Source organism: Podarcis erhardii (genome assembly GCF_964252035.2).
Source record: "Podarcis erhardii genome assembly, chromosome: 5".
NCBI classification, from domain to species: domain Eukaryota; kingdom Metazoa; phylum Chordata; class Lepidosauria; order Squamata; family Lacertidae; genus Podarcis; species Podarcis erhardii.
The window spans coordinates 100,699,097-100,724,975 of record NC_138509.1 but is presented as its reverse complement, the minus strand read 5'-3'; the positions used below and the strand labels follow the sequence as shown (position 1 = coordinate 100,724,975).

General features: G+C 50.6%; 1 protein-coding gene across 3 annotated transcripts in view; it reads left to right on the top strand.

The window, feature by feature from the left end:
• The window catches only part of FGF12 (fibroblast growth factor 12), a gene marked incomplete at its 5' end in the record, with an annotated part of 246,382 nt that overhangs the window by 134,364 nt on the left and 86,139 nt on the right, over positions 1–25,879 (top strand). Inside the window, one exon of one of the 3 annotated variants that reach the window (XM_081862810.1) lies at positions 10,568–10,766. The exons of the other annotated variants lie outside the window; for them this stretch is intronic. Within the exon in view, the coding sequence (XP_081718936.1) occupies positions 10,568–10,766 (199 nt within the window). Of the gene's footprint in view, positions 1–10,567; positions 10,767–25,879 lie in introns of those variants that run through there. 3 annotated transcript variants of the gene reach the window in all.

Below are 25,879 nucleotides of genomic sequence, written 5' to 3'. Positions count from 1 at the left end.
CCGTCCTTTCAGCTTCCCCAGGCAAAACATGGCTTGTGGCTGAGACTGATAAGTCACCTGCGGCTGCGCTCAGCCTGCGCTTCCCTCCTGCCTCCCCTTCTGCTGAGCAAAGGTGGGTTGGAAGGAGCCTTCGGGGAGAGACTCTTCCACGTGGAGAAGTGGTGTCGTGAGTGTCTCATCCTGTAGCCAGACGCCTCTCATTCCAAGCATCCCAGAGCTGGCTCAGTTCCTTGGCACAGCCCTGGGGCCACAGATTAGAGTATCCCAAACCGCCACGCCAGCATTTCCTTAATTAAGCCTCCCCATTACCCTGGAAGGCTCTCAGGATTCCTCTCTCTGCCTTTAAATTGATCACCTGTGGGAAGCTGTTTTCTTCCACAGAGGAGCAGCCTGTTGGCTGGGATTGGGATGCTGAGACACTGAGTGGACCAGATGCTCTCATGTCCCAGGTCAGAGCTCTTTGGCTTAAGAAATGTCACTGTTTTTTTCTTTTCCTGAGTCAGAGCAGGATTGAGTTGCCAGCTGATTGGGCAAAGGGCTGCTTTTGTGTCTTCTGCAGCAGCTCTGAGTGCAGTCATTAGGCTTTTTACAGCATTGCTCACCTCCCCGCAGTTGCCAGTCAAGCTGATCGTAGGAGCAGGAGTCAATAATAATAATAATAATAATAATAAAGCTGGCAACTTTGTTAATCAACTTTACAGAATTCAGTTTCCCACCTCTCATTTGGAACATAGGAGAAATAGTTGAAGGTGCATTCCGAGTGAGAACCGTTTTATGCCACAGAGGAAGTGTTTGGCTTTCGATGACATGAGAGGGGTGGCTGGAGGTGACATGACAGAATTTTGTAAAATCATGCTTGACATGGAGAAAATGGATAGAGAAAAGTCCTCTCATAATACCAGAACTTGTAAGGTAAGGGTAAAGGGACCCCTGACCATTAGGTCCAGTCGTTGATGACTCTGGGGTTGTGGCGCTCATCTCACTTTGATGGCCGAGGGAGCCGGCGTACAGCTTCCGGGTCATGTGGCCAGCATGACTAAGCCGCTTCTGGTGAACCAGAGCAGCGCACGGAAACGCCGTTTACCTTCCCGCCAGAGCGATACCTATTTATCTACTTGCACTTTGACATGCTTTCGAACTGCTAGGTTGGCAGGAGCAGGGACCGAGAAACAGGAGCTCACCCCGTCGCAGGGATTTGAACCGCTGACCTTCTGATTGGCAAGCCCTAGGCTCTGTGGTTTAACCCACAGCGCCACCCCACACCACTCCCAGAACTTGTAGATAGCCAATAAAGCTGAATGTTGGAAGATTCAGGACAGATAAAAGAATGTCCTTCTTTATGGAGCTTGTAGCTGGAACTGTGGAGCTACTTCCCACAGGAAGCAACTTAGATGGCTTTAAAACAGGATTAGGCAACTTCATGGAGGAAAGGGCTGGAGATGGCTCCTAGCTAGGATGGCTCTGCTCTGCCTCCCCTGACAGAGGATGAATTCCATCTGTCGAGAACCGAGGGAGGAGAAAGAACTCTTGTGCTAAGATCCTGCTTGCAGGTTTGCTAATAGAGGCTCCAGGGTGGCTCCTATAAGAACGGGATTGTGGACTGGACGGGCCATTGGCTGGCCCAGCAGGGCTCTTGGTAATGTTCTTATGTTCTTATGCTGCATGCCACACAGTCATGCAGAGGTTGACTTTCCCTGAGCCTGGAGGTTCATCATGCCTAACAGCCATTGCCAGATCTCCTCCAGGAAGTTCCTTGCTCCTTTCTGAAAGCCCTGAGAATATGAGGCCCCCATTCAGCCCTTGCAACCTTTGCAGACCACCTCTGTGGCCTTGTGCCATTCTGTGTACTCCCCGTCACCCAAGAGTACCCCCCCCCTGCATGGGCAGCAGTGATTCCAGGCAGCCTTTGGCCTTTGTGCAAAGAGGTGTTTCCGCGCCCCCCCCGCCTGCCTGCCCACCCCTCCTGCCTCCTTTTTGGCAAATAGCGTTTGTCCTCTGCCTTTCTACTTAATCAGACCTTCCTCTGCAGCAGACATTTTGTGAAAACAAGATGCTGTTGCGGGGGGGGCGGTTATGAACCCAATTGGATTTCCTCGAAGGAAAATGTGTCCTGACAGTCTCATTCCCAGGCTCCCTAAATTGCCTCTCAGCTGGCCGAAGCTTCATTGCACCGCACTTCTCTTTGATTTAGGTGATGAAAAGTCACTCAAGGGGAATGAAAACTCCTGTTGTCAGGCAGAAAGCCTTTTCTCCGGCTTCTGAAAGGATCTCTCCAACACACACGCAGTCTCCAAAGTTTGTCTCTTCTGGGCTCTCTGCACCGTTGTTTTGGTGCTGTTTGCCTTACGATGCAGCCAAGCACCTTTCTGCTGTAATCCTCAGTGGGCCAGGGTTGTTTTTAAGGGACCCAGCACTGGCTAATGAATACCCTGGTGAGGGAGCAGCCTATTCTCTTCAAACAAGAGAGCCTTGGCTGCTGAAATATTAACTGCTGATTGCAAAAGGGGAGCAGTGCCATAAATTGGGCTTCCTCCGAATGAAGCAGCCCAGGAACTCCAGAGGTCCTGTTTGTTGTGCATTTATGATGGTTTGCTCCCAGGATGGCAGCAGGGCAGTTATATTCAATCCCGCTTTCGATACTATTTGCACCTGCGAACTTTGCAGAGTGGACATACCTCTCCGTCTCCAGATGGTGCACGTTCCATAGTTCCCTGCCAAAACCCTGTCACTTGTCATACCATCAATGTTGTGTGTCTCATCTGCGTTGCGTGTAATGCAAGAATCCCCCTAAAGATGGCAATAATGCGGTAGTGTTGGGGAAGCACTGCAGAGCAGCCCCTGGCGGAGAGGGCTGGGTGAATCCCAGTTGCTGGAAACGGCAGGAAGGGAAAGTATTGATCTTGTATTCAAATCCTGCTTGTGGGTTTCCCCAAAGTTATCAAGTCAGCCCCTGAAAGCTCCATAGCTGGATCAGGGCAAATGGGGCCCGATCCGATCCAGCATCCTACTCTCACGTTGACCACCCAGATGCCTCAGTGACAAGCCTGCAAGCAGGGCAGGTTGCAGCAATTTAAAAAACAGTTTAAAACCAGATATAGTCACAAGAATAGGGTGAGTCCAAAATTTTCTCTCTCCGGGTCAAAGGCCGCAAAGGTAAAGAGGTATATCCTTAGCATATGGCAGAAATGATGTAAAGAGAGTGCCTGGTGCGTCTCTGTGAGAGTTCCCAGACTTTGCAGCTGCTACAGAGGATGTCTTTTCTCCAAGCAGCCTTGAATTCTTTGTTGTCGGGCTCTCTGAACCAAACGCTGCGGAAGCTCAGTGGCCGGGAGACAGTTAAAATGCTGTAATTCCAGGGTTTGCCCATGCCTCTTTCAAAATCCTTCCTCCCACACAGAGACGCCCAGGAGTGCCGAAGCTACATGAATTTTAATTATCTGGCTGCATGCAAGAGGGGGCTGCCTTGCGGAGGGTGAAATATTAATAAAACATAAAGTGCTTCTCTTGTTTCTGCTTAATAAGCATCCTTGACAATGGGGAAGGCTGAGCTCATGAGCAGCTCTAACAAGGGCAGGTGGAACCGGGGTTTCCCCCCAAATACGCGGGGGCTTTCCCCCCCCCAACCAGAGTGCTGTGGGCTGGATGTGAAAATGGTGTGTGCGCATTGCTAGCCGTTATGGGATGGAGGGGGGAAGGGGGCTATGTGTGAAGCCGCCTTTGATTCATTTAGAGCTGTGGCTATTTTTAAAGCGACGTTGCATTTAAGAAACTCATCCAGCCTATGCTCTGCCTTCACACTTACAGGCAGGGATGCCTCAGAATGCCAGTGGCTGGAGAACGCGGGAGGGGAGAGTTGGCCAGTGATTGTGAGATTCCATCTGTACATTTCCGAGCACAATTCAAAGTGCTGGTGCTGACCTTTAAAGCCCTAAACGGCCTCGGTCCAGTATACCTGAAGGAGTGTCTCCATCTCCATTGTTCTGCCCAGACACTGTGGACCAGCTCCGAGGGCCTTCTGGCGGTTCCCTCCCTGTGAGAAGTGAGGTTACAGGGAACCAGGCAGAGGGCCTTCTCGGTGGTGGCGCCTGCCCTGTGGAACACCCTCCTATCACATGTCAAAGAGAAGAACTACCAGACATCTGAAGGCAGCCCTGTTTAGGGGAGCTTTTAATGTTTGATACATTACTTTATTTTAATATTAGGTCAGAAGCTGCCAACAGTGGCTGGGGAAACCCAGCCAGATGGACGGGGTATAAATAAATTATTATTATTATTATTATTATTATTATCATCATCATCATCATCATCCTGATTACTGCGCCCTTCAGAAGTGCCTGAGGACTCCCAACACACATCAGAGGAGGCTGGCAGAACACAGACCTGGTGGGATGCCCCGGGAGGCCACATGGTTCACACTGCAGAGTGGGAAGGGACCCTGGGGGTCATCTAGTCCAACCCCCTGCCATGCAAGTATCTCAGCTAAAGCATCCCTGGCAGTTGGCTGTCCAACCTTTGTTTAGAAACCTCTTAGGAAGGAGAGTCCACCACCTTCCCGGGGAGTCCATTCCACTGTCAAAAAGCTCTTGCCATCAGAAAGTTCTTCCAGATCTTGAGTTGGAATCTCCTTGTCATTTGAATCCGCTGGTTCAGGTCCTTCCCTCCGGATCAGGGGAAAAGAAGCTGGTTCCACCTTCCATGGGACAGCCCTTCAGATATTTGAAAACGGCTGTCAAATCTCCTCTCGGTCTTCTCCAGGCTAAGCGTCCCCAACACCTTCAGAAAAAGCAAGACTCTTATGAGCACTGTATAGGATGGGTGGTCATAAGGCTGTCTGCCCCTCCCGAATTAATTTCCTGTGCTTTTGAGGTTTGTCCTGGTTTAGCATCTGAGAGAGAATAATTTTGAGGAAAGGGGAAGCCTTACTCCAGCCTTATTCCAAGCCCTTTCTATACCAGAAAGTTGCTCATTTGGTTTTTTCAAGTCTTTGTTTTTTAAATATCTGCTGCTTGTGATATTTATGACTGGCTAAGCAGAGGTCAAGGGATGTTAAACCACAGAGCCTAGGACTTGCCAATCAGAAGGTTGGCGGTTCGAATCCCCGTGAAGGGATGAGCTCCCATTGCTTGGTCCCTGCTCCTGCCCACCTAGCAGTTCGAAAGCACGTCAAAGTGCAAGTAGATAAATAGGTACCACTCTGGCGGGAAGGTAAACAGTGTTTCTGTGTGCTGCTCTGGTTTGTCAGAAGCGGCTTAGTCATGCTGGCCACATGACCCAGAAGCTGTACGCCGGCTCCCTCGGCCAGTATAGCGAGATGAGCGCCGCAACCCCAGAGTCGGTCATGACTGGACCTAATGGTCAGGGGTCCCTTTACCTTTAAGCTAGTCTGCCAGTTGAGACTAGGAACAGAGGAAGCCGTCTCGTACAAAGTCAGACGGTTGGTCCATTTAGCTCAGTATTGTCTGCACTGGCTGGTAGCATCTCTCCAGGGTACCAGAGAGGGAACTTTTCCTAGCCATGCCCGGAGATGCCATGAGGAATTTCACCGGGGATCCTCTGCAAGCAGTGTGTACGTCCTGCCACTGAGCTGTGGCTCTGGGAGAGATTGACTTTCTCCCAGCTCTTTATAAATGTTCTTTGTTTTTCGTAGTTGAAAATGTTGGTATCTGTAATTTTTATTGTGTGTTTTACGCTGCTGGAATGGTCTTGATGACGGGGCAGGCTCATAAATCAGGCGGAGAAACAAGCACTTAAATTAAATTGCAGATTGGCCATTAGCAAAGTTAGGGAACTTTCATTTGTGAGGTTAATCATGCCTTTTGGCCTGGAACGTGTCGTTTGTGGATACTGTCAATACAGATCACAAAGCCATAAAAACATTTGCATTTGCACGGCCCTTTGGAGTGCTCAGAGCACCTCACATGCCATTATCACAACACTCCTCACAACAACCTTCTGAGGTAGGACAGGGCTGCTGTAAGACAAAGGGTGGGGAAGGCTTGAGGCTGAGAGCGACAGGCAGCAATCGTCCCTGCTTCCTGATGTGAGACTAGCAGGTCAATGGCTGAGAACATGTCTGCTGGGACAGGCCAAAGGGGGCCCCTCTAGTCCAGCATCCTGCTCTCACAGGGGCCAACCTGGGAAACTGACAAGCAGGATTCAAGCGCAACAGCAACTCTCCCCTCCTGCAGTTCCCAGCAATTGGCATTCAGAAGCATTTCTGGCTAGGAGCCATCTGCAGCCTTCGCCACAAATTTGTCTAATCCACTTTTAAAGCCATCTTGGTTGGTGGCCGTCAGTGCCTACAGTGGCAGGGAGTTCCACAGTCTAACTATGAGCTGCCTGAAGAAGTCCTTTCTTTTCTCTGTCCTGGGTTTTTCCGGCGTTCATTCGATGCCCACGAATTCTAGTGTTCCAAGAGGAAGCATTTTCCCTCTCCGCTTCCTCCTTGCCTTGTGCAGTTTTATAAACTTCTGTCCTATCGCCTCTTTCTGCCTTTTCTCTGAACTAAGAGGTCCCAAATGGGGCAGCTTTTCCTCATAGGGGAGGGGCTCCATCCCCTTGACTGTTTAGGTTGCCCTAGTAAAGGTAAAGGGACCCCTGACCATTAGGTCCGGTCGTGGACGACTCTGGGGTTGCGGCGCTCGTCTCGCTTTATGGGCCGAGGGAGCCGGCGTACAGCTTCCGGGTCATGTGGCCAGCATGACTAAGCCGCTTCTGGCGAACCGGAGCAGCGCACGGAAACGCTGTTTACCTTCCCGCCGAAGCGGTACCTATTTATCTACTTGCACTTTGACGTGCTTTCGAACTGCTAGGTTGGCAGGAGCAGGGACCGAGCAACGGGAGCTCAAACCGCTGACCTTCTGATCGGCAAGTCCCGGGCTCTGTGGTTTAACTTACAGCGCCACCGGCGGTTTCCCTACTCTGAACCTTTTCTGACTCTGCTACATGCTTTTTGAGGTGAGGGAGGTGAGCAGAACCGAACACAGCACCTGGGAAGAGGAGGCAGGCATGCTTTTTTACAGCCTGCTTCCGGCCTTCTGCAGGGGACCTCAGGGTGGAATGATGGAGGTCCTGCCCTCAGATGGCCATGTTATTTTTCTGTTCACTTTCCCATGTCCATGGCACATGTTTCCTTTCCCCCCTCTGGGCTCCGGTCAACCAGGATCTATTCCACAGCTTCCCTTTTCATGCTTTGCACTTTATCCAATCCCCTCCTGCCTCACAGCAACTTAACCCAGCAGAGGAAAATGGATAAATAATGCAGACGTAGCTTTTATCGGTTTAGGGTGGTGAAATCATATACGGACTGGGCTGCAGCGGCTCAGTGGAGAGAGAGGAGTTGTAATGACCAGTCAAACGGTAGCCTCACAACTCCCTTCTGTGCCACGCTGGTAGTTGTGCACACACAACAGTTTGCACACACAACATGCACACTTCCTCAGATACACACGAAAGCTCATACCAAGAACTGACTTAGTTGGTCTTTAAGGTGCTACTGGAAGGAATTTGTTTTGTTTTGACTATGGCAGACCAACACGGCTACCTATCTGTAACTGGAACTTTAGAGGGAAGGAAGGGAAGAGGGAACACGATAGAAGTTTGTGAAATAATGCAAAGCACAGGGAAAGTGGATAGAAGTTTGTTTTTTTAAAAAACTTTCTTTCCTAACCCTAGAACTCCTTGCCCTCCAGTGTAGTCGAATGTTGGGAGATTCAGGAAAGGTGCAAGAAAGCAGTACAGTTAAAGTGTGGAACTCCTTGCCGCAGGAGGCAGTGATGTTCATGAACCTGGATAGCTTTAAAAGATTTGACAAATTCACTGTGCTTCTGAATCCCAGTTGCCTGAAACCACACGAGGGAAGAGTTAATCCTGCTTGCAAATTTCCCATTGCCGCATCTGCTTGGCCCCTGTGAGAACAGGATTCTGACCTAGGGGGCCCCCATTGGCCTGATCCTGCAGGGCTGTTCTTATGTTCTTATACCCTTTTACGAAGCAGCATTCCGGACTGAGACGAGCCCCCTCTGGGGCGATTCATGAAGACGACTGCATTCTCAAATACCAAGGCAGGGCTTGGGTGTCACTCACGTGATGCTGAGAACCAGTCCTTCCATTCGCAGGGCCTGTAAAGCAACCTAAATGTGCTGGAACAGGTCATAAAATTACTTTTTAAAGCAATCCTTGTGCCCTGTTCATTGGTCCACATACAGTTAGAAGGGGGGGGGGCTTCAGTAATTGTGTGAAAGTCCCCTTTGGGGGCCTAGCATGAAAAGCTTCCCAAAGCAGAGTGCCTCTGAGCATCCGTGGGCACTTGTGCTTGCACGCTTGAGCACGTCAGAGGGGTGGCCTCCTAGGCACCTGCAGAGTGTCACCAGTGAGGCAGCTTCATCCAGCCACACACAAAGGACAGAAGCATTTATAAGGGTGATGAGCGACCTGCGCCGCCCCCCCCCCCCGCAGGGGTGATCCCTAGGCGGCACATCCTGTTTTCCCAGATTGATCTCCTTAAGGAAGGGGGCAGAGTAAACTGGGAGGCTGCAGGGGGGCAGCGTCCCTGAGGAGGAACATCAGAGCTTCCTGGATCAGGCCAATGGCCCACCTGGAGTCCAGCGTCCTGTTCTCACAGACGCCCCAATGGGAAACCTGCAAGCAGGACTGGAGCACAAAGAGCACAACTCTCCCCTCCTGTAGCTTCCAGAGACCGGCATGAAAGAAACAGCCCTTTCCTTTTGCAAGAACGCTATTCAGAGGTAGACTGCCCCTCGATGCGGAGGCTCCATTCTCTGCAACCAGTTGGTGGATCGTCGCCTTTTCAGGGCACCTCAAACCCAGTGACCCCCACCCCTTCTTTTTAATGGCCCGGAGACATTGTCAAAAATTGACAGGCAGCAAGGCTTCTAAACACCAGTTGCCAGAAACCGCAGGAGGCGAGAGGAGAGCAGCTGCTGCTGCTGCCGCTGGTGGTTTCAGCCGTTGTGAGATGCCATTGGCCTCATCCTGCAAGCTCTTCTGATGCTCTTATCTCCTGGCTCCGCTCCAGGGGTCCAGCCCCGCAGTCCGTTGCGGGGCCTGGGATTCCCCCCCCCCGCCGTCCTCGATGCGCGGTGGGATGCGTTGGCCAGCCTCCCGCGTTGGCGAGCGCCGAGCGCATCCTCCTCGGAGCAGCGCGGGCGAAAGAGGTGCCGGGGCTGCGAGCCAGCCAGCCAGCCAGCCAGCCAGCCAGCGAGCCCCTCCTGCTGTCCCCCGGCGAGCCGTCGAATCAGCGGCGCCCGCAGTGGTCTCTCCTCCGCCCGGGCGAGCCTCTCATCCAAACCTCGGTCACGTAGGATTGCGTAGAAGCGGGGAGGGAGGCGAGGCTGCTGCTGCCGCCGCCGCCACCGGCTGCCTCCGAAGAGGCTGCCATTCTCCGCGCGCCGCTGCTCCGCCGGGTCGGGACCGCAGGACCCGCCGCGAAACCGCCTCCTCGGGGAGGGGAGATGGCAGCTCGGGCGGCCGCGGCTGCTGCCCGGCCCCCGGGCGGCCCCTGAGCGCCTCGCCGGTGGGGGCGGCTCCCGGGCAGCCCAGAAGAAGAGGAGGAAGGGGGCTTCCCCGCCACCGGGTCGCCATGGGCCGCCGGAGAAGCTGAGCGAGGCCGTCGCGGAGCTATGTGGCTGGCCCGGGGACCGGCGGGCCGCAGCGGGGGCCACGAGGCAGCTGCAGCGCCGCCGCCGACGGAGAGGAGGAGGAGGCGGCGGCGACGGGGGGCGGGAGCCTGAGAGAGCCCGCCTTCGCCCCCCCTCCTCCGCCCGCCCTCCGCGCGGTCCCCGAGCGTGGAGACAGACGGCGCCTCTTTCGTCTTCCAAGCCGACGTCGACACTGCGAAAGGCCTCGCCGGACGGGTCCCCGACGGAGCGGGGGCCATGAGGGGGGCTCCGCCGGCGCCTCTCGGGTCCGGCAGCTCAGAAATGAGATCCCCGCGAGGCCCCGACGCCGGAGACCCCCGCGCCGAGGCGGCCAGAGCATCGGAAGGAGCAGCAGCAGCCGCAGCCGCCCCGTCGGACCCACATTCCTCCTCCTCGTGATGCGCCGCTGGGCCTCGGGACCCGCGGGGGGATACTGAGGCAGGGCTCTGGGGAGCCTCCACTCCTCCCCGCTCCACGCCCAACATTTGCCAGCCGGGTTTTGTATCTCTTTCTCTCGCTCGCTTCGCAACGAGGACCGTCCCTTCGTGCCAAAGCAGCGCGGGCCCTGGAGCGGCCAGCTGTTGCGGGGCTCGCATCTGGAGAGGCGCGAGGTTCCGGAGGGGCGTCGGGGCCCTGGACAAGGCGCCTGGCCAGCCTGCCGACCGAGAGCCCCTGCCGTCGAACCTTCCCCCGAGCGGAGGCAGCGCGGGAGGGAGGCGAGCAGAGGCGTCTTTTCCCCCCAGCCTCTGGGCTGGGGGGGAGGCGGAGAGGAGCAGGGGGTCTCTGCTGGGGGCCCGGACTTTCGGGGTGGGGGGCTTGCGCCGAAGATGGGGAGCCGTCGAGCGGGCGATGAGGGCTAGCGGCCTGTGACTGCTGCCGCCGCCGCCGCCCGCCCGCCCCGTCCGGCCATGGCCGCGGCCATCGCCAGCTCGCTGATCCGGCAGAAGCGGCAGGCCCGCGAGTCCAACAGCGACCGCGTGTCCGCCTCCAAGCGCCGCTCCAGCCCCAGCAAGGACGGCCGCTCCCTCTGCGAGAGGCACGTCTTGGGCGTCTTCAGCAAGGTCCGCTTCTGCAGCGGCAGGAAGAGGCACGTCCGGCGGAGACCAGGTCAGTAGCTGCCGCGGGCGGGCGGGCGGGCGCGCGCCAGGGGGGCCAGACCCAGAAGCAGCGACCCTGGGCGTGTGCTGAGGGAGTGCGGGCGCCCCTGGGGATTGCCCTTGCAGGGGGGCCTCGGGACATGTGCAGAGCGCTTCCCTTGTTTTGAGCAGTCCAGGCCGGGAGTCCTCTTAGCTCAGCGCCTGGTTCCTCGCAGTTTGTAGGCTGCTGTCCAGCTCCACCTCGACAGATCGGCCACCGAGGTAGACTGCCCCTAAACCTGGAGCTCTGTTTATCCACCAGAGCTACTAGGCATTTATAGACCTAGCTGCCACATATGAAGCTTTTACATTTTGATGCCACTCTGACTGAGACTAAGGTGGGGCCAGGAGTCCTGCCATAGGGTTCAGCTGGATGCCTCTGGGGTGCCGGTAAGCAGGGCTTGACGTCAAGAGCCGTCTCTTGCTCTTTGCCTCGCACCAACTGGAATTCAGGCTTAGGCTGCCCCCTCCTATTGCCATTGTGACAAAAAGCAAATAAACTGAGCGTGTGCAGAGGGCCACTTAAGAACTGCAAACTCCCAATTTAGAAGGCAGACTCAGGGGCTGTGTTTCCCAGGTGTTGATTTTCAATACTAGGAGCCAGGCCCGCAACGTCTGAGGCAGGGAGGGCGGCAAGAGTTCTCCTGCGCAAGTGCAGAGTGCTCCCTCATAGGCAGCACCACAGCAGGGATGTCTGTGGATATTGTGCAGCTTATTACCATTATTATTTGCAGCCTGCCCGTCAGAATACTTATCCTTCAAAGGTAGCTTATAAAGGACTTTGAAATGCAGTCCCCCCCAACCCCCCCCCCAACACATGATAAGCAATTTCAACATATAATAAGTCAGATCATTGGTGGTAGATTGATCCCTGAATTTCTCCCATGCTCAGGGCTGCCCCCCCCCCTTTTCTTCATATTTTGAAAGCTCTTCCCTTTTCCCTTTTAATTTTTTCCCTTGCTGTATTTGCATAACAGTTCCCAGATTAATTGTCCCACATTGCAGCCTTTTATTCTGGATTCAGGTGGTTTCCAGCAAGTCCTGCCCGGTCCCCCAATTCTGGTTCTGTGCTTACAGTAACTAAAAGGTGTAGGATCCTTATTTCCTCCCAGTCCATATATGCTTTGAACCACAGGGAGCAAAATCCATTCTTTTCTAGCTGTAATGCTCACATGGGTCAAGTGTATGGAACTGACCTGGGCCTGCAATTCTCACCCGAGGCCCATCTTCATCTCCCTCTGGAGGGCGGCAGCAGCAGGAGAAGAAGGGGCCTTTTCTGTGGTGGCTCCCCACTTGTGGGATGTTCTCCCCAGGGAGACTCATCTGGCACCTTCATGGCATGTTTTTTGGGCACCATTTCCCTATAACCAGGACTTTGGTTGATGAACATCAGTATCCGAAAATCACCAGGTGCCAAGGGTATTTTACACCTGGTGAAGATGACTGTGTGGCAGGATGAAACCTGACGCCTCCACCACCTGGAGCTGCCTACCTGGGGCTCTTGGATCTTGACTGTTTTCTTACATTAGCAAAATGTCCTGTGGAATTCTATCCATAACATTTTATCTGCACAATCGCAATGAATTTCAGGAACCCTAAAGTCGTATTGAAAAATGTGACTTTCGAGCCGTCTGGGTTTGGCTGGTTTAAGGAGCCATTTGACGCCCAGCTTAAATATCTGCGTTTCTAACCCCGATTAACATTGCATGGCCTTTTAAATGTCTTTGTGGGGTGGGGGATATTGGCTTGTCATTGTTTTTCATAGAATCACAGAATTGTAGAGTTGGAAGGAACCCCAGGGGTCATCTAGTCCAACCCTCTGCAATGCAGGAATTTTAACTAGATCAGACATGACCAATGGCCACCCAACCTCTGCTTTAAAACCTCCAAGGAAGGAAAGTCAACCACCATCCAAGGTAGTCTGTTCTACAGTACAGTGGTACCTCAGTTTACGAACTTAATCCGTTCCAGAAGTCTGTTCTCAAACCAAAACTGTTCTCAAACCGAGGTGTGCTTTCCCAAATGAGGCCTCCCGCTGCTGGTGCCCTTCCACCGTTTGGATTCCATTCTTAGACCGAGGTAAAGTTCTCAGACTGGGACACTACTCCGGTTTTGCAGAGTTATTAAACCAAATCATTTGTAAACAGGACTGTTCTTAAACCGAAATACCACTGTAAACCTTAGTTGAAAGACACCCATAGTGTTTTGCGCTCCCAGATTTCAGATTTCTAACAAACATTCAGTGACTAGAACCTGATAGCTGATCCCAAGTGTTCTCAGGTCTTTTTAACCCCAGGCAGAGCTGTGGCAGCAAAATGTGGCTGACTTTATAACACCCCCCCCCCAAAAAAATGGACTATTTTTTTTACATGCTAATCTCCACTATCCCATCCTCCTCTTGCATGTCAATCGGATTTGAACAGGACACATTCCCCGAATTGTGCCCATTGGCACCAAAGGTTTGCCTCCTTGCTCTCAAGAGCCTCAGCTCTGCCAAGTGGTTCAAAAGGAAGGCTGCCGATGCACAGGATTTGCTCTGGCCACTGGTTTCCCAAGCTGTGCTACTACTGATGCTCCTCTCTGTGTGACGGAGCAATGGGATGTTGCATTGAAAGGGACACAGACTCTGGTGCTCAAGTCAGCCCAGAAAGCACATCTTGTGAAGAGCTGGAAAAGGGGTTTGCACACTGAGCTTCCAGCATGGCTCCGACATCCCAGCACTCTTCCCTGTGGACGGCACCAGACATTACAGGCCTCCACTAATGAATTTGTCCTTATGTAACAGAGAAGGAGGGTGTCTACTGTGGGATGTAAACACAGGAGCAGTCAATGACAACATTCCTAGAGTGTACATGTTAGAACATGGGGAGGGATGTCTGTCCAGCAAGCAGGTAAACTTCCTGGGGACGGACTTCCTCCGCATGTGACCAGAGGTGGGTGTGGCCTCACCTGTGCAGGTAATGATAAAAGCACAGGGCAGGCAGCCACTCTTCTCCCTTGCCTCTTGCCTCTTGCCTCTTGCCTCTCTGCCATCTTCATCTTCTGAAGGAGCAACATGCCCTCTTGGCTCTCAGCCAAGAGAGGACAGTACTATCTTCCTATAAGTGCATGTTTCTAAGTGTATGTAACCTTTTTAAGCCTGCCTACCTTCTGGGATCATATTGTGAACAGAACGTGAGTAAACTCTTTTATACTTTTATAAAGACTGTGTCGTGTCTTGTATTTTAAGAGGGAACAAAGGGGAAATTACCAGAGTAATTATTATAGAGGTTCTAGCGAACCTGTGCAAGCGTTACCGTTGCGAACTTAAAGGGGAATGTCTATAAACTCTGCTGATATTTTGGGAACTTGTTAGTACAAGTTGGATAAGGATATAATTAGTCAATATATCCTCTCCTGCACCCCAGAACATTCCCACAAAGGGTTATGGGGCCCAGAATTGCATATTTCTGCGTATTTTTGAAGGATTGCATTGGATTGTGATTTTGAATTGAGTAGTATTTTTTCTGAGTTAACTTCCTGGTAAGCACATGGTCCTTTGTTCCATTGTGCAGTGGGGATTAAGCACCCCCCCCCTTCCCTCAGAGTTCACAGTGACCCAAGGCAGTGAAGAATTGTTTTGAATTTTGAGATTTTTGAGATTTTGATTTTAAAATTTTGAGAAATTTTGAAATTTTGAAGAATTTTCAAATTTTTGGATTTTAAGATGGCTAGAGCAGCTTTTGATAGTGATGCAAAGCTAGGAATGCCTGTGCTGAATGAACACAATTTCATGCACTGGAAGCAGCGCTTGATAGCATGTTTAGATTATAAGCACATTTTGGAAGCTTTAAACCCTCAACCTACGGGATCGTCTGAGGAAGCTTTAGCCAAGATAAGTGCTTGGAAACGCATGAACAGCGAAGCTAGACACATAATTTTGAGTGGACTTCGTGATGAGCAGCTATCATTAATAAATAGTACAGATGATGCATCTCAAATCTTAAGAGATATTGAGCGCGTGTATGGAGAATCTAGCATAAACTGCTTCAGAAACTTGGTGTGTAAATTAACCAGAGTGAGGATGAATTCAAAAGAGGAATTCACAGAGCACATCAACAAGTTCACTGAGATTATTCAGAGAATTGATTTGACTCCCAAAGCTTTTGATGAAGATACAAAGATAGCATTTTTGTTATCATCACTTGGACCACGCTTTAGCGCATTTGTAAGTTTGATGGATCATAGACAAGGTCTGACTTTTAAAGACTTGATTGGTTATTTAAAAGAAGAATGCAGAGATAGAGCTGAATCTCCAGTGAGAAATGCTAGAAGCAAAGACAGTAGTTATGCATCTAGGCAATGTACAAAGTCCAAAGAGATGCCTAAGAAAGTGATTTGTTTCAATTGTAACAAAGAAGGACACATTGCAAAGAATTGCAAGGCTCCTAAAGCCAAGAAACCCCACCCCTTTCAGCCAAAAGGGGAAAAGAAGGGGAAATGTGAATGCACATGGCTACTGCAAGAAAGGAATTTAACTGTCCAGAATCGTGAGAATAGACGTAATAAATGGATAATTGATTCAGGTGCCAGCTCACATTTTTCATATAAAAAGGACTATTTTAATGAGATAAATGATGAAGAAGGATCTGAAATTGAAATTGCAGATGGGAACATTGTTAAAGCAAAAGGTGCAGGTTCCATGAGTCTGAAATGCAATATAAACAATGAATGCATTGAGAACACAATCTCTAGAGTTTTGTATGTACCAGAGCTGAGCTGCAATTTAATCAGCGTGTCCACATTGGACAAGAAAGGTTTCCAGATCACATTTGGAAATGGAGAATGCAAAGTGACTAGAAATGGCAAAGTGTTTGCTCAAGCAGAGCTAATCAATGGTGTATATGAGCTTGATTTTTCAGAGAATCAGTCTGCAAAGGTGGCACATTCCAGCCAGAAGGATGAAGCAGATCTGGACCTATGGCACAGAAGGCTTGGACATAGAGACACCAACGTCATTCTGGATCTACAGAAAAGAGATCTTGTAAGAGGTTTGCAGGTAAAGCAGAGCAACAAAGCTCCAGCAAAGTGCATAAGCTGTATTACTGAGAAGGCTGTAAAACCTTCATTTCCACGTTGTGCAGAACAAAGAAGCAACAAAGTGCTTGACATAGTGCACACTGACATATGTGGACCCATGAATGTTCCCTCACTGGGAAAGAATAGATATATTTTAATATTTCTGGATGACTTTTCAAGATTTTGTGTTGTGTATTTCCTCAAAGAGAAGAGTGAGACAGTGGACAAGCTCCAGGAATACATTGCCATGGTCAAGAACAAATTCCAGAGAGCTCCAGCTGTGTTAATGAGCGACAATGGAGGTGAGTACTGCTCAAATGAAATGCAGGCTCTCCTGGCCAAGGAAGGAATTGCACATGTAACCACAATTCCTTACACACCACAGCAGAATGCCATAGCTGAGAGAAAGTTTAGGTCCATTATGGACATGACAAGGTGCATGCTAAAGGATGCATGTTTGCCACAGAAGCTGTGGGCCGAAGGAGTGTACACGTCGGTCTATTTGCAGAATAGACTGCCAACTAAAGGTGGAGAGCGCACACCATTTGAACTTTGGCATGGGAAAGCTCCCAATCTGTCGCACATACGTGTGTTTGGAAGTCCATGTTACTTCCACGTGCCCAAGGAACACAGACACAAGCTTGACTCCAGGGCAAAAGCAGGTATCCTTGTGGGATACGCCTCTGGAGGCAAAGGATACAGAATTATGGACTTACAAACTGGTAAGACAAATGCATACCATGCGGTTTATTTTGATGAATATGGAAAAGTAGACACTAAGAACACTGTTGTGGATTCTTCCGATGAGTCAGAAAGGACTCAAGAATTTGTATATTTCCCTTTTGAGACCCCACAAAGTACTAATCTGCCTTCGAGTGTTACAGCGCCCCCTACAGGCGACGCACCAGAAGACGCAGAGGACCAGAACCCTGGCGGCACCAGAGACGAAGATGAGGACTCAGATGGGGACATGCCTGCGTTGGAGGAGGATGAGGAAGCTGATGCGGTCGCAGAACCAGAGGTCAGGCGCTCGTCCAGAACCAACAAAGGTGTCCCACCATTACGGTTGTCCTACTTTGCAGGGTCGGCGTTTCCACAAGAACCTTCCACTTGGGAAGAGATACAGGAGATGCCAGCTGCAGAAGCCAGTCTCTGGAGGAAGGCCGCGCAGGAGGAGATGGATGCACTGCATCAGAACAAGACATGGACACTCACTGAGCTGCCTCCCGGTAAGAAGGCCATTGGCAGTAAATGGGTTTTCAAGGTTAAGAAGGGGTCAGAAGGAGAAGTGCAGCGCTACAAAGCTAGACTTGTAGCACAGGGATTTTCACAGCGTTTTGGTGAAGACTATGATGAAGTTTTTGCACCAACCGTGAGGTACAGCAGCGTAAGAATGCTTTTAAGCATTGCAGCCTCCAAGAAAATGAGAGTGAAACACATAGACATTGCTACCGCTTTTCTACACGGGCAGATTTCTGAAGAAATCTATATGAAACAGCCCAAAGGTTTTGTGAAACCACATGAGGCACATTTAGTGTGCAAACTGCAGAAAGGACTTTATGGACTTAAACAGGCTGCTAGAGCCTGGAACCAGAAGTTGCATAAAATGCTGACGCAACTTGGGTACAAGCAAGGCGATGCTGACAAGTGCTTGTACAGTAAGTCAAATAACGGACAATTCTCATATATCTTAGCATTTGTTGATGACCTGATTATTGCCACAGCAAGTGAGAAAGACTATACACAGATAGTAAAACACCTTAGCAAAGAGGTGGAGGTCAAGGAGCTAGGAGATGTCCAGTACTACCTCGGGATCCAGGTGGAAAGAGAAGAGGACGGCTCATTTCTTCTCAGCCAAAGACAGAAGATCCACGAGCTGATTGAGCACATGCAGATGCAAGACGCACATCCAGTTGCTACACCGATGGCTACTGACTTCCTGAAGAATCAGCAGGATTCGAAGCAGTTGCCAGACAACAATGACTACAGGTCGGCGATTGGTAAACTTTTGTATTTAGTTACCACATGTAGACCTGACTTAGCAAATGCTGTGGGGATTCTTAGCAGAAAAGTGAATTCTCCCACTGAGCATGATTGGGCAGGTGTAAAGAGGGTGGTGCGATATTTGAAGGGTACCATGAATTGTAAATTAAGGTTACCAGCCGTCAGAGACCCTAAGTTGGTTGGGTATACTGATGCGGATTGGGCTGGGGATAATGCTGATTATAAATCAACAAGTGGTCATGTTTTCATGTTTGGTGATGGACCTGTTTCATGGGGCAGTTATAAACAGAGCTGTGTAGCATTATCTTCCACAGAATCAGAATACGTTGCAGCAACAGAAGCCTGCAGAGAGATCGCCTGGCTTGATCAACTCATAAAGGACTTTGGGTTGGTGAGAAAAGGGCCTGTCAGCTTGCTAGAGGACAATCAAAGTTGCCTGAAGCTGACGCAGAGTGAGAAGTTCCTGGCCAGAACAAAACACATTGGGGTTAAATACCACTACATACGCCAGATGATCCAGGATGGACTTGTGGAACTATCCTACTGCAGCACCCAAGAGATGACTGCTGACATCCTGACGAAACCCCTACCAAGAGAGAGTTTCCAGAATCTACGTGTGAAGCTGGGACTCTGGGTGGTTGAATAAAGTTGTTTATGTTTTGTGTATGTTGTATTGCCTGAGAAGGGGTATGTGGGATGTAAACACAGGAGCAGTCAATGACAACATTCCTAGAGTGTACATGTTAGAACATGGGGAGGGATGTCTGTCCAGCAAGCAGGTAAACTTCCTGGGGACGGACTTCCTCCGCATGTGACCAGAGGTGGGTGTGGCCTCACCTGTGCAGGTAATGATAAAAGCACAGGGCAGGCAGCCACTCTTCTCTCTTGCCTCTTGCCTCTTGCCTCTTGCCTCTCTGCCATCTTCATCTTCTGAAGGAGCAACATGCCCTCTTGGCTCTCAGCCAAGAGAGGACAGTACTATCTTCCTATAAGTGCATGTTTCTAAGTGTATGTAACCTTTTTAAGCCTGCCTACCTTCTGGGATCATATTGTGAACAGAACGTGAGTAAACTCTTTTATACTTTTATAAAGACTGTGTCGTGTCTTGTATTTTAAGAGGGAACAAAGGGGAAATTACCAGAGTAATTATTATAGAGGTTCTAGCGAACCTGTGCAAGCGTTACCGTTGCGAACTTAAAGGGGAATGTCTATAAACTCTGCTGATATTTTGGGAACTTGTTAGTACAAGTTGGATAAGGATATAATTAGTCAATATATCCTCTCCTGCACCCCAGAACATTCCCACATCTACAGCGCACGGGGAGTAGGAAGAACATGTTCTCCAGCTCTTTGCATGCGCACGCCTCTGCTTCCCACTTCACAAGGAATCTGTGCTCCACAGAACATAATAAGCCTGTGCTGGATCAGGCCCTTGGCTCATCCAGTCCAGCATCCTGTTCTTACGGGGGCCAACCAGACGCCCAAAGGGAAAACCCACAAGCAGGATTTAAGCATGAGAGCCCTCTCCTCATTGCTTGTACCAATTAATAGTCCTCTCCTTTGTGAATGTGCCTGTTCCTCTCTTACAGCCATCCAAGTTGCTGGCCATCACTGCCTCCTGTGGCAGGGAGTTCCATAGTTCTGTGCTGTGTGAAGAAGGCTTTTCCTTCATCTGCCTTAACCTTCCGTCATTCAGCTTCCCTGGAGGTCCACAATCTCTGGTGTTACGAGAGATGGAGAAGAATTTTCTCTCTCTCCGCTTTCTTCCACGCCAAGCAGAATTTCATAAACTGTCATGTCACCTCTTCCTTGCCTTTTCTCTAAATGAAGAAGTCCCAAACGTTGCCGCCTTTCTTCATAGAGGTAGGCTAGGCTGAGAGCCAGTGACTGGCCCAAGATCGCCCAGGGAGAACTTCACAGTCGAGAGGGTCTGGAACCCTGGTCTCCCAGTTCCTAGTCCAATGCTCTAACCACTACACCACGCTGTCTGCAGATACATCATTTCAGGAACTTGTGAATCGTTTTATTGGAATAGGCAGCAGCCAGTCTCTCTCAGCACCTTTGTGGGATTCAACTGTCAGGAGGCCCTTCTCTCTCTCTCTCTCTCTCTCTCTCTCTCTCTCTCTCTCACACACACACACACACACACACACACTCTACTGACATGTAGCTTGGCTTGCTTCCCTGAGCAATCTGAAATTCACATCTGCTGTGTCTGGCCCAATTTAAGCAATAACCAAAGTGCTCTCTCTCCATTCACACAACATGGGTCTTATACTGAGTCAGATTGGTTCTCCACCTAGCTTAGTGGGGAGCCCTTGGACCTATAAACTCACCCCCAGTGCCCCCTACTGTACCCTATTGAAAAAAGCACTATTTCAGAGCAGCGGTTTGCACGACCCACTAATCTGACACAATGCAATTTGAGACAGTGACAATTAATTGCACACTTATTGAAAATCCATTTCAAGCCATTGAGTTCAACTCAATCAGCAAAACTGATGAACCTGATGCAGGGATGCCCCCACAATGAAGCCACTGATCTAGCTCAGCTGGCCAGGATTTCCTATGGGAGACTTCCCAACTGGGGAACTGAACCCGGGACTCCTCTAGGCAAGGCATGTGCTCTGCCCCTGAAAGGTGGATGCTTGTTTGTCTGGTCCCATCCTGCCTGCAATTAGCAGATGGAGCAAAGTCAATGTATGATGAAAAGGTAGCTGATCAATTGATGGAGTGGCACGCAATCTGCTGCTGCACCTGAGCTGTGACTACTGCCCTGGCCGCTGTGGGCAGTGAGATGCCTGGGTGAGGTCTGGGATCATGCCCACTATGGCCTCCTTAGCAGTCCCGTTTAAACCAAGAGCTGCCAAGCTTCAGATCTGTCAGCCATACTGTCTGAACTTTGGTGGCTAAGAGCGACCTTTGATTCCTTGGTTTGGAAAAGGCATGCACTCTGTGCGTGCTCAGAGACACATCCCTGCCAAGCACAGAGAGGACACACAGTTCTGAGGGCCGCCTAACGTTGGCTTACTCTCTGCCCTGCTAGACTTCCAAAGTTTATTCCTTTTTTTCAAAGTACCCAAGAGGAAGGGGAAATTGCTGGCTTTGCACAGCCCACCTCAGACAGACATTGAACTGAACAATGAAGTTTGCCTTTTCAAGATCCGCCCTTTGGGTCTGGAATTGTCATCCCTGTAGGATAATTTGCTTTGCAGAGCCTCTTTTCCACCTTGCAAGGTGGAAAGCCAAACTGTCCAAGAATTTCCATCCAAGCAAGTTGGGTCCGGAAGTTTTGCACTTCCTTAGAAACACATTTTTTGGGGGGAGCAGTGGGAGGGCAAAACATCCTTTCTGGCAGCCTCAAGGTGCAGTGTTAAGGTGATGTGGAGCAGCCTTATTGGCCCACCTAGGCCCAGAGGCAAAGCAAGGTCAGATGGTACCTGGGGCAGAAAGTTTTTGTCACCCCCCCCCATGTTGCAATTTTGGGGTACGTTGCCCAAAGTTGTTCAGCTTTTTTTTAAGGAGGGTTGGCTGCAAAACAGATATGCCCACTGTTTGCAAAAGTCCGACCGACAATAGCATAAAACCGCCTGGGGGGTGCGAACACCGCCCGCTGGGGGGTGCCAGGCTGATCACGAGGCATTTTTGCGTGATCAGCAGGTGGATTTTCACAACGACAATTGTGCCAATTGCGGAAATCCACCCACTGAGTGTGTGAGTGTCACCACTCCAAGCGTGGTGTAGTGGTTGAGAGTGGTGGACTCGTAATCTGGGGAACTGGGTTCGCTTCCCCGCTCCTCCACATGCAGCTGCTGGGTGACCTTGGGCCAGTCCCACTTCTCTGAAGTCTCTCAGCCCCACTCACCTCACAGAGTGTTTGTTGTGGTGGAGGAAGGGAAAGGAGAATGTGAGCCGCTTTGAGACTCCTGAAGGGGATTGAAAGGCGGGATATCAAATCCAAACTCTTCTTCTTCCTCCCAGGGGGATTTGGTCACCCCCTAGGCATGACACCCAGGGTGGACTGCACCCCGCCACCCCCTTGTGATGCCCCTGCCTAGGCCAGTGCCATCCACACTCCAGAGCCTCTGTGTGTGTTGTTCCTGAGCTCCCGTTGACCATTCATGCCAGGGGACGGAACCTGGGGGCGTCAGTGGTTTGCAAAGCCACTGAACTACCACTTCCCAATTTGCAAAGGGGGAAAGGAATGGAGATGGCTTGGATGGAAATTCTTGGACAGTTTGGCTCGTGACATTGGCGTGTTGGAATCTAGCCGTTGCCGACTAAGCGACTCTTGCAGGACAGACCATTCCAGGCCTAGAAGCAGAAGTCAACTCGTGGGATTGTGCTGGACAGACGAGCCCGTAAAAACACTTTGCAAATTAAAAAATGCAAATGAAAGAGGCCATAAGTTAATGACCCTTTTTGCAGTATAGGAACATAGGGAGCTGCCTGGTACTAAGTCAGACCGGTTGGTCCAGCTGAGCTCGGCGCCACCAGCAGCTCTCCAGGGCCCCAGGCGGGGGTCTCTCCTGGCCCTACCAGGACATGCCAGGGATTGGATCTGGGAAGTTCTGCACGCAAAGCCCCACTGCTGGTGAGAAACATTCCCCTGCCCCTCCTCACAAGCACCCCCTAGAGATAACAGCTAAGACAGGCTTGGCGTGAGGGTCCTACGTTCACCTTCCCCAACCCCCCCCTTTTTGTTTTGCAAAGTTTCTTCCTGGCTTCCTACACTTCCTAACCCCCAGCCGCAGACTGCCTTTCTGCCAAAAGCTTTTCCTACAGAGCCGTGTTGCACAAATCTCTGTCCCGCTGTTTTATAAGTCTTTGTAACTGTCGTCACCGGGCTTTTTAATTGTTGCAAATCCTTCCACCTCACCTTATTCCAATTATTTGAGATCCTTGTGTTTATTGTGCTTTTAACTATGGCGCTGGCCACCTCGGGTGGGCTTTGCCCCAAAAGGCAGCATATAAACGGTTTTATAGCACAAGCAAAATCAATACTGATATGGCAGCTTTGGGGGAGGTGTGGCAGTGGTTTTGGGGTGGGTGGGAGGAGCAACACTAAAGCTGTTGGTGGCATCCAGCTAAGGTGAAGATGCATGCTTGTTCTAGAGAACAACCCCGTGCACCCCCTAAACCTGTTGTTGGGGTTTCCCCAACCCTCGGGGTTAGATCTTTGAAGGGCATGGGAAGAGGGGAGGAAGTGATGTTGCACAAGCGTGAATCCATGCGCTGATGGGGCATATTAGTTGGGTGGTGCTCCTAGTGTGGCCCAAGGCATGCAGCCCTCAGTGACGTCTGTGGTGTGGGGTCGTGGGGTTCCTCACTTGGCAGTGCTCAGAACCACCACATCTTTAGGGCGAGGCTTACGGACGGCTTTTGGTAGAGGCCTCTCCTCCTCCTCCTCTCTCTCGCTCTTGCAACTTAGAGCCCTTGCGGGCGGCATGCCTGTCACTCCACTCCTGGCGGTGTCTGAATATCAATTTATTATATATATATATATATATAATGATCTATTGATTGAAAACTGTATAACAGAAAAGATCAACAGATATTAAAGGCAAAATAAAAAATAAGCAGTCATTCATTCCTTAATTGATACTTGCTTTCTGCATCATTTTGCAATTCAGTTTAACATTACCTCCAATCTTCCCATTAAGTTCCCAAATTAAATTCCTTAAATACGCACTTAACTTTATTTTCTCCATGTTGTCTGACTTACTTTAAGTTTTATCAAATTATCCTACCTACACACAAAAGTTCAATCAAAACCTGCCAATGGATTGATATTTCGACAGTCTTCTTTTACATAGACTCTGTATATGTCCCACTCTTTGATAAATTCTTCACCTGTAATGTCTCGTAACCTTGCTGATAATCTCGCCAGTTCAGCGTACTCTCTTAATTTGTTTCGCCAGTCTGAATATCAATTTAAGCGGCAGGTGCAGATCCTGGAGACAGAAGTCGGGAGTTTGAAAGGGCTCAAGGTGAAGCCAAAGCAGACTCCTTGCACTTGTCTGATTCTGCATATTGGAGCCCCTCCGACAGGTGGAGCTGAATTAATGGTGGAGCTTGATCACCAGAGAACAGCTTGGTCTGTTGAGTGCAAACTGCACATTCTGCCTCTGCACAGAGTAGTGTGTGCTGCAGACCCTCATCGCCTCTCCTTTGCAAAGATTCAATACTTTCTTGTCTCCCACTCTGGCTGGCTGAATCCACTCTTCATCCTGTAGCTCCTCTACTTTGCCTTCCAGCTTCAGCAGAGGAGGGGAAAGGATCGTGTCCCCCTCTTTGTGCAGAGCTATGGATAGGTGGGCTGGGCTGCCGGTCAGGAGAAAGACTGAGCTTCAGAATTGCTCAAAAAGCCCTTGAAACGCCCAAGGAGTTGTCTCTCTTTAATCAGCATCTTTCAGGCTTGAATTTTTAATAGACAGCTTTTGTGTCTTGTTTCGGGGGCCGAGAAAGAGCCGGAGCAGGATGCGGCTCATTTTTTTCACAAGGAGTTTTTGTAGCTCAGCTGAAGAGCTTTTTATGGTTCTGCAGGTGGAGGCTCTGGGGGGGGGGGGCAAGGGAGGAGGCCGGTCAGGTCAGCCTGCAGGGAGAGCGCAAGAGAGACCCCCTCTGTACCGCAAACCACCCCCCCATGCCCAGGGAAGGATGCAACATTTGCAGCTCTCTTTTTCCGTCAGTTTCCTGCTGAGCTGTTCCTGGCCTGCCAGGAGCGTGGGCGATGTTGCTGGGGGGGGGGGGTGTGTGCATGTGTGAAACCTGCAGTTCCAAGGAAAGCAGCGGGCGGATTTGTGTGGGGGGAGGTTTGCGTGCAACAATCCCTCGCGAGTGAAATGTGTTGCTGGAGAATTAAAAGCCTTTTGCTTTGTGAAGTTGTCTTCTCCGCCATCATCAAAAGAGCTCATTCAGGAGCTGGTCTTCCCTGGCACCCAAACCTGGTGCCCTCAAGATGAATTCCCATCTGCCCCAGCCAGCATGGCCCACTGGAGTTGTGGAACCATAGCTGGAAGGGTCAATAATCCCTGACAGGTGGCCATCCAACCTCTGCTTAAAAGCCTCCAAGGAAGGAGTTTCCACTGCTTTCTGAAGGAGTCCAAAAGACCTGGAGGGCACCAGGTTGGGGAAGCCTGTCCCAGAGCAACAAAACTTTTCAGAACTGTCTTCTTCTTGTGGACAAGCCACCATCCCAGACATGATTTCTGTGTTCCGCTGCTATCGAGTGGGATTTTTGGGAAAGGGCCACAACTGGGTGGGCAGAGCATCTATCTTGCATGCAGAAGATACCTGGATCAGTCCCCAAAGACATCTCAAGGAAGGGCTGGGAGAGAGGCTCCTGTCTGAGACCCTGGAGAGCCGTTGCTGCCAGTCCGTGCAGGTGCTACTGAGCTGGACCAGGGCCTGACTTGGAATAAGGCGGCTTCCTGCAACCCTGGGATTAAGACCACTGTGTCCCTTTTCTGGTTGTAGTGGATTTGGATATCATCAACAGCTCTAATGCTAGTATCCTTTGATGTTGTTTAGTCGTTTAGTCGTGTCCGGCTCTTTGTGACCCCCTGGACCAGAGCACGCCAGGCACTCCTGTCTTCCACTGCCTCCCTCATGCTGGTAGCTTCGAGAACACTGTCCCACCATCTCGTCCTCTGTCGTCCCCTTCTCCTTGTGCCCTCCATCTTTCCCAACATCAGGGTCTTTTCCTGGGAGTCTTCTCTTCTTAGGAGGTGACCCAAGTCTTGGAGGCTCAGCTTCAGGATCTGTCCTCCCAGTGAGCACTCAGGGCTGATTACCTTCAAAATGGAGAGGTTAGATCATCTTACAGTCCATGGGACTCTCAAGAGTCTCCTCTAACACCATAATTCAGAAGCATCCATTCTTCGACAATCAGCCTTCTTTATGGTCCAGCTCTCACTTCCATACATCATTACTGGGAAAACCATAACTTTTGTTGGCAAGGTGATGTCTCTACTTTTTAAGATGCCGTCTAGGTTTGTCGTTGCATTGTCATTTGTCAGT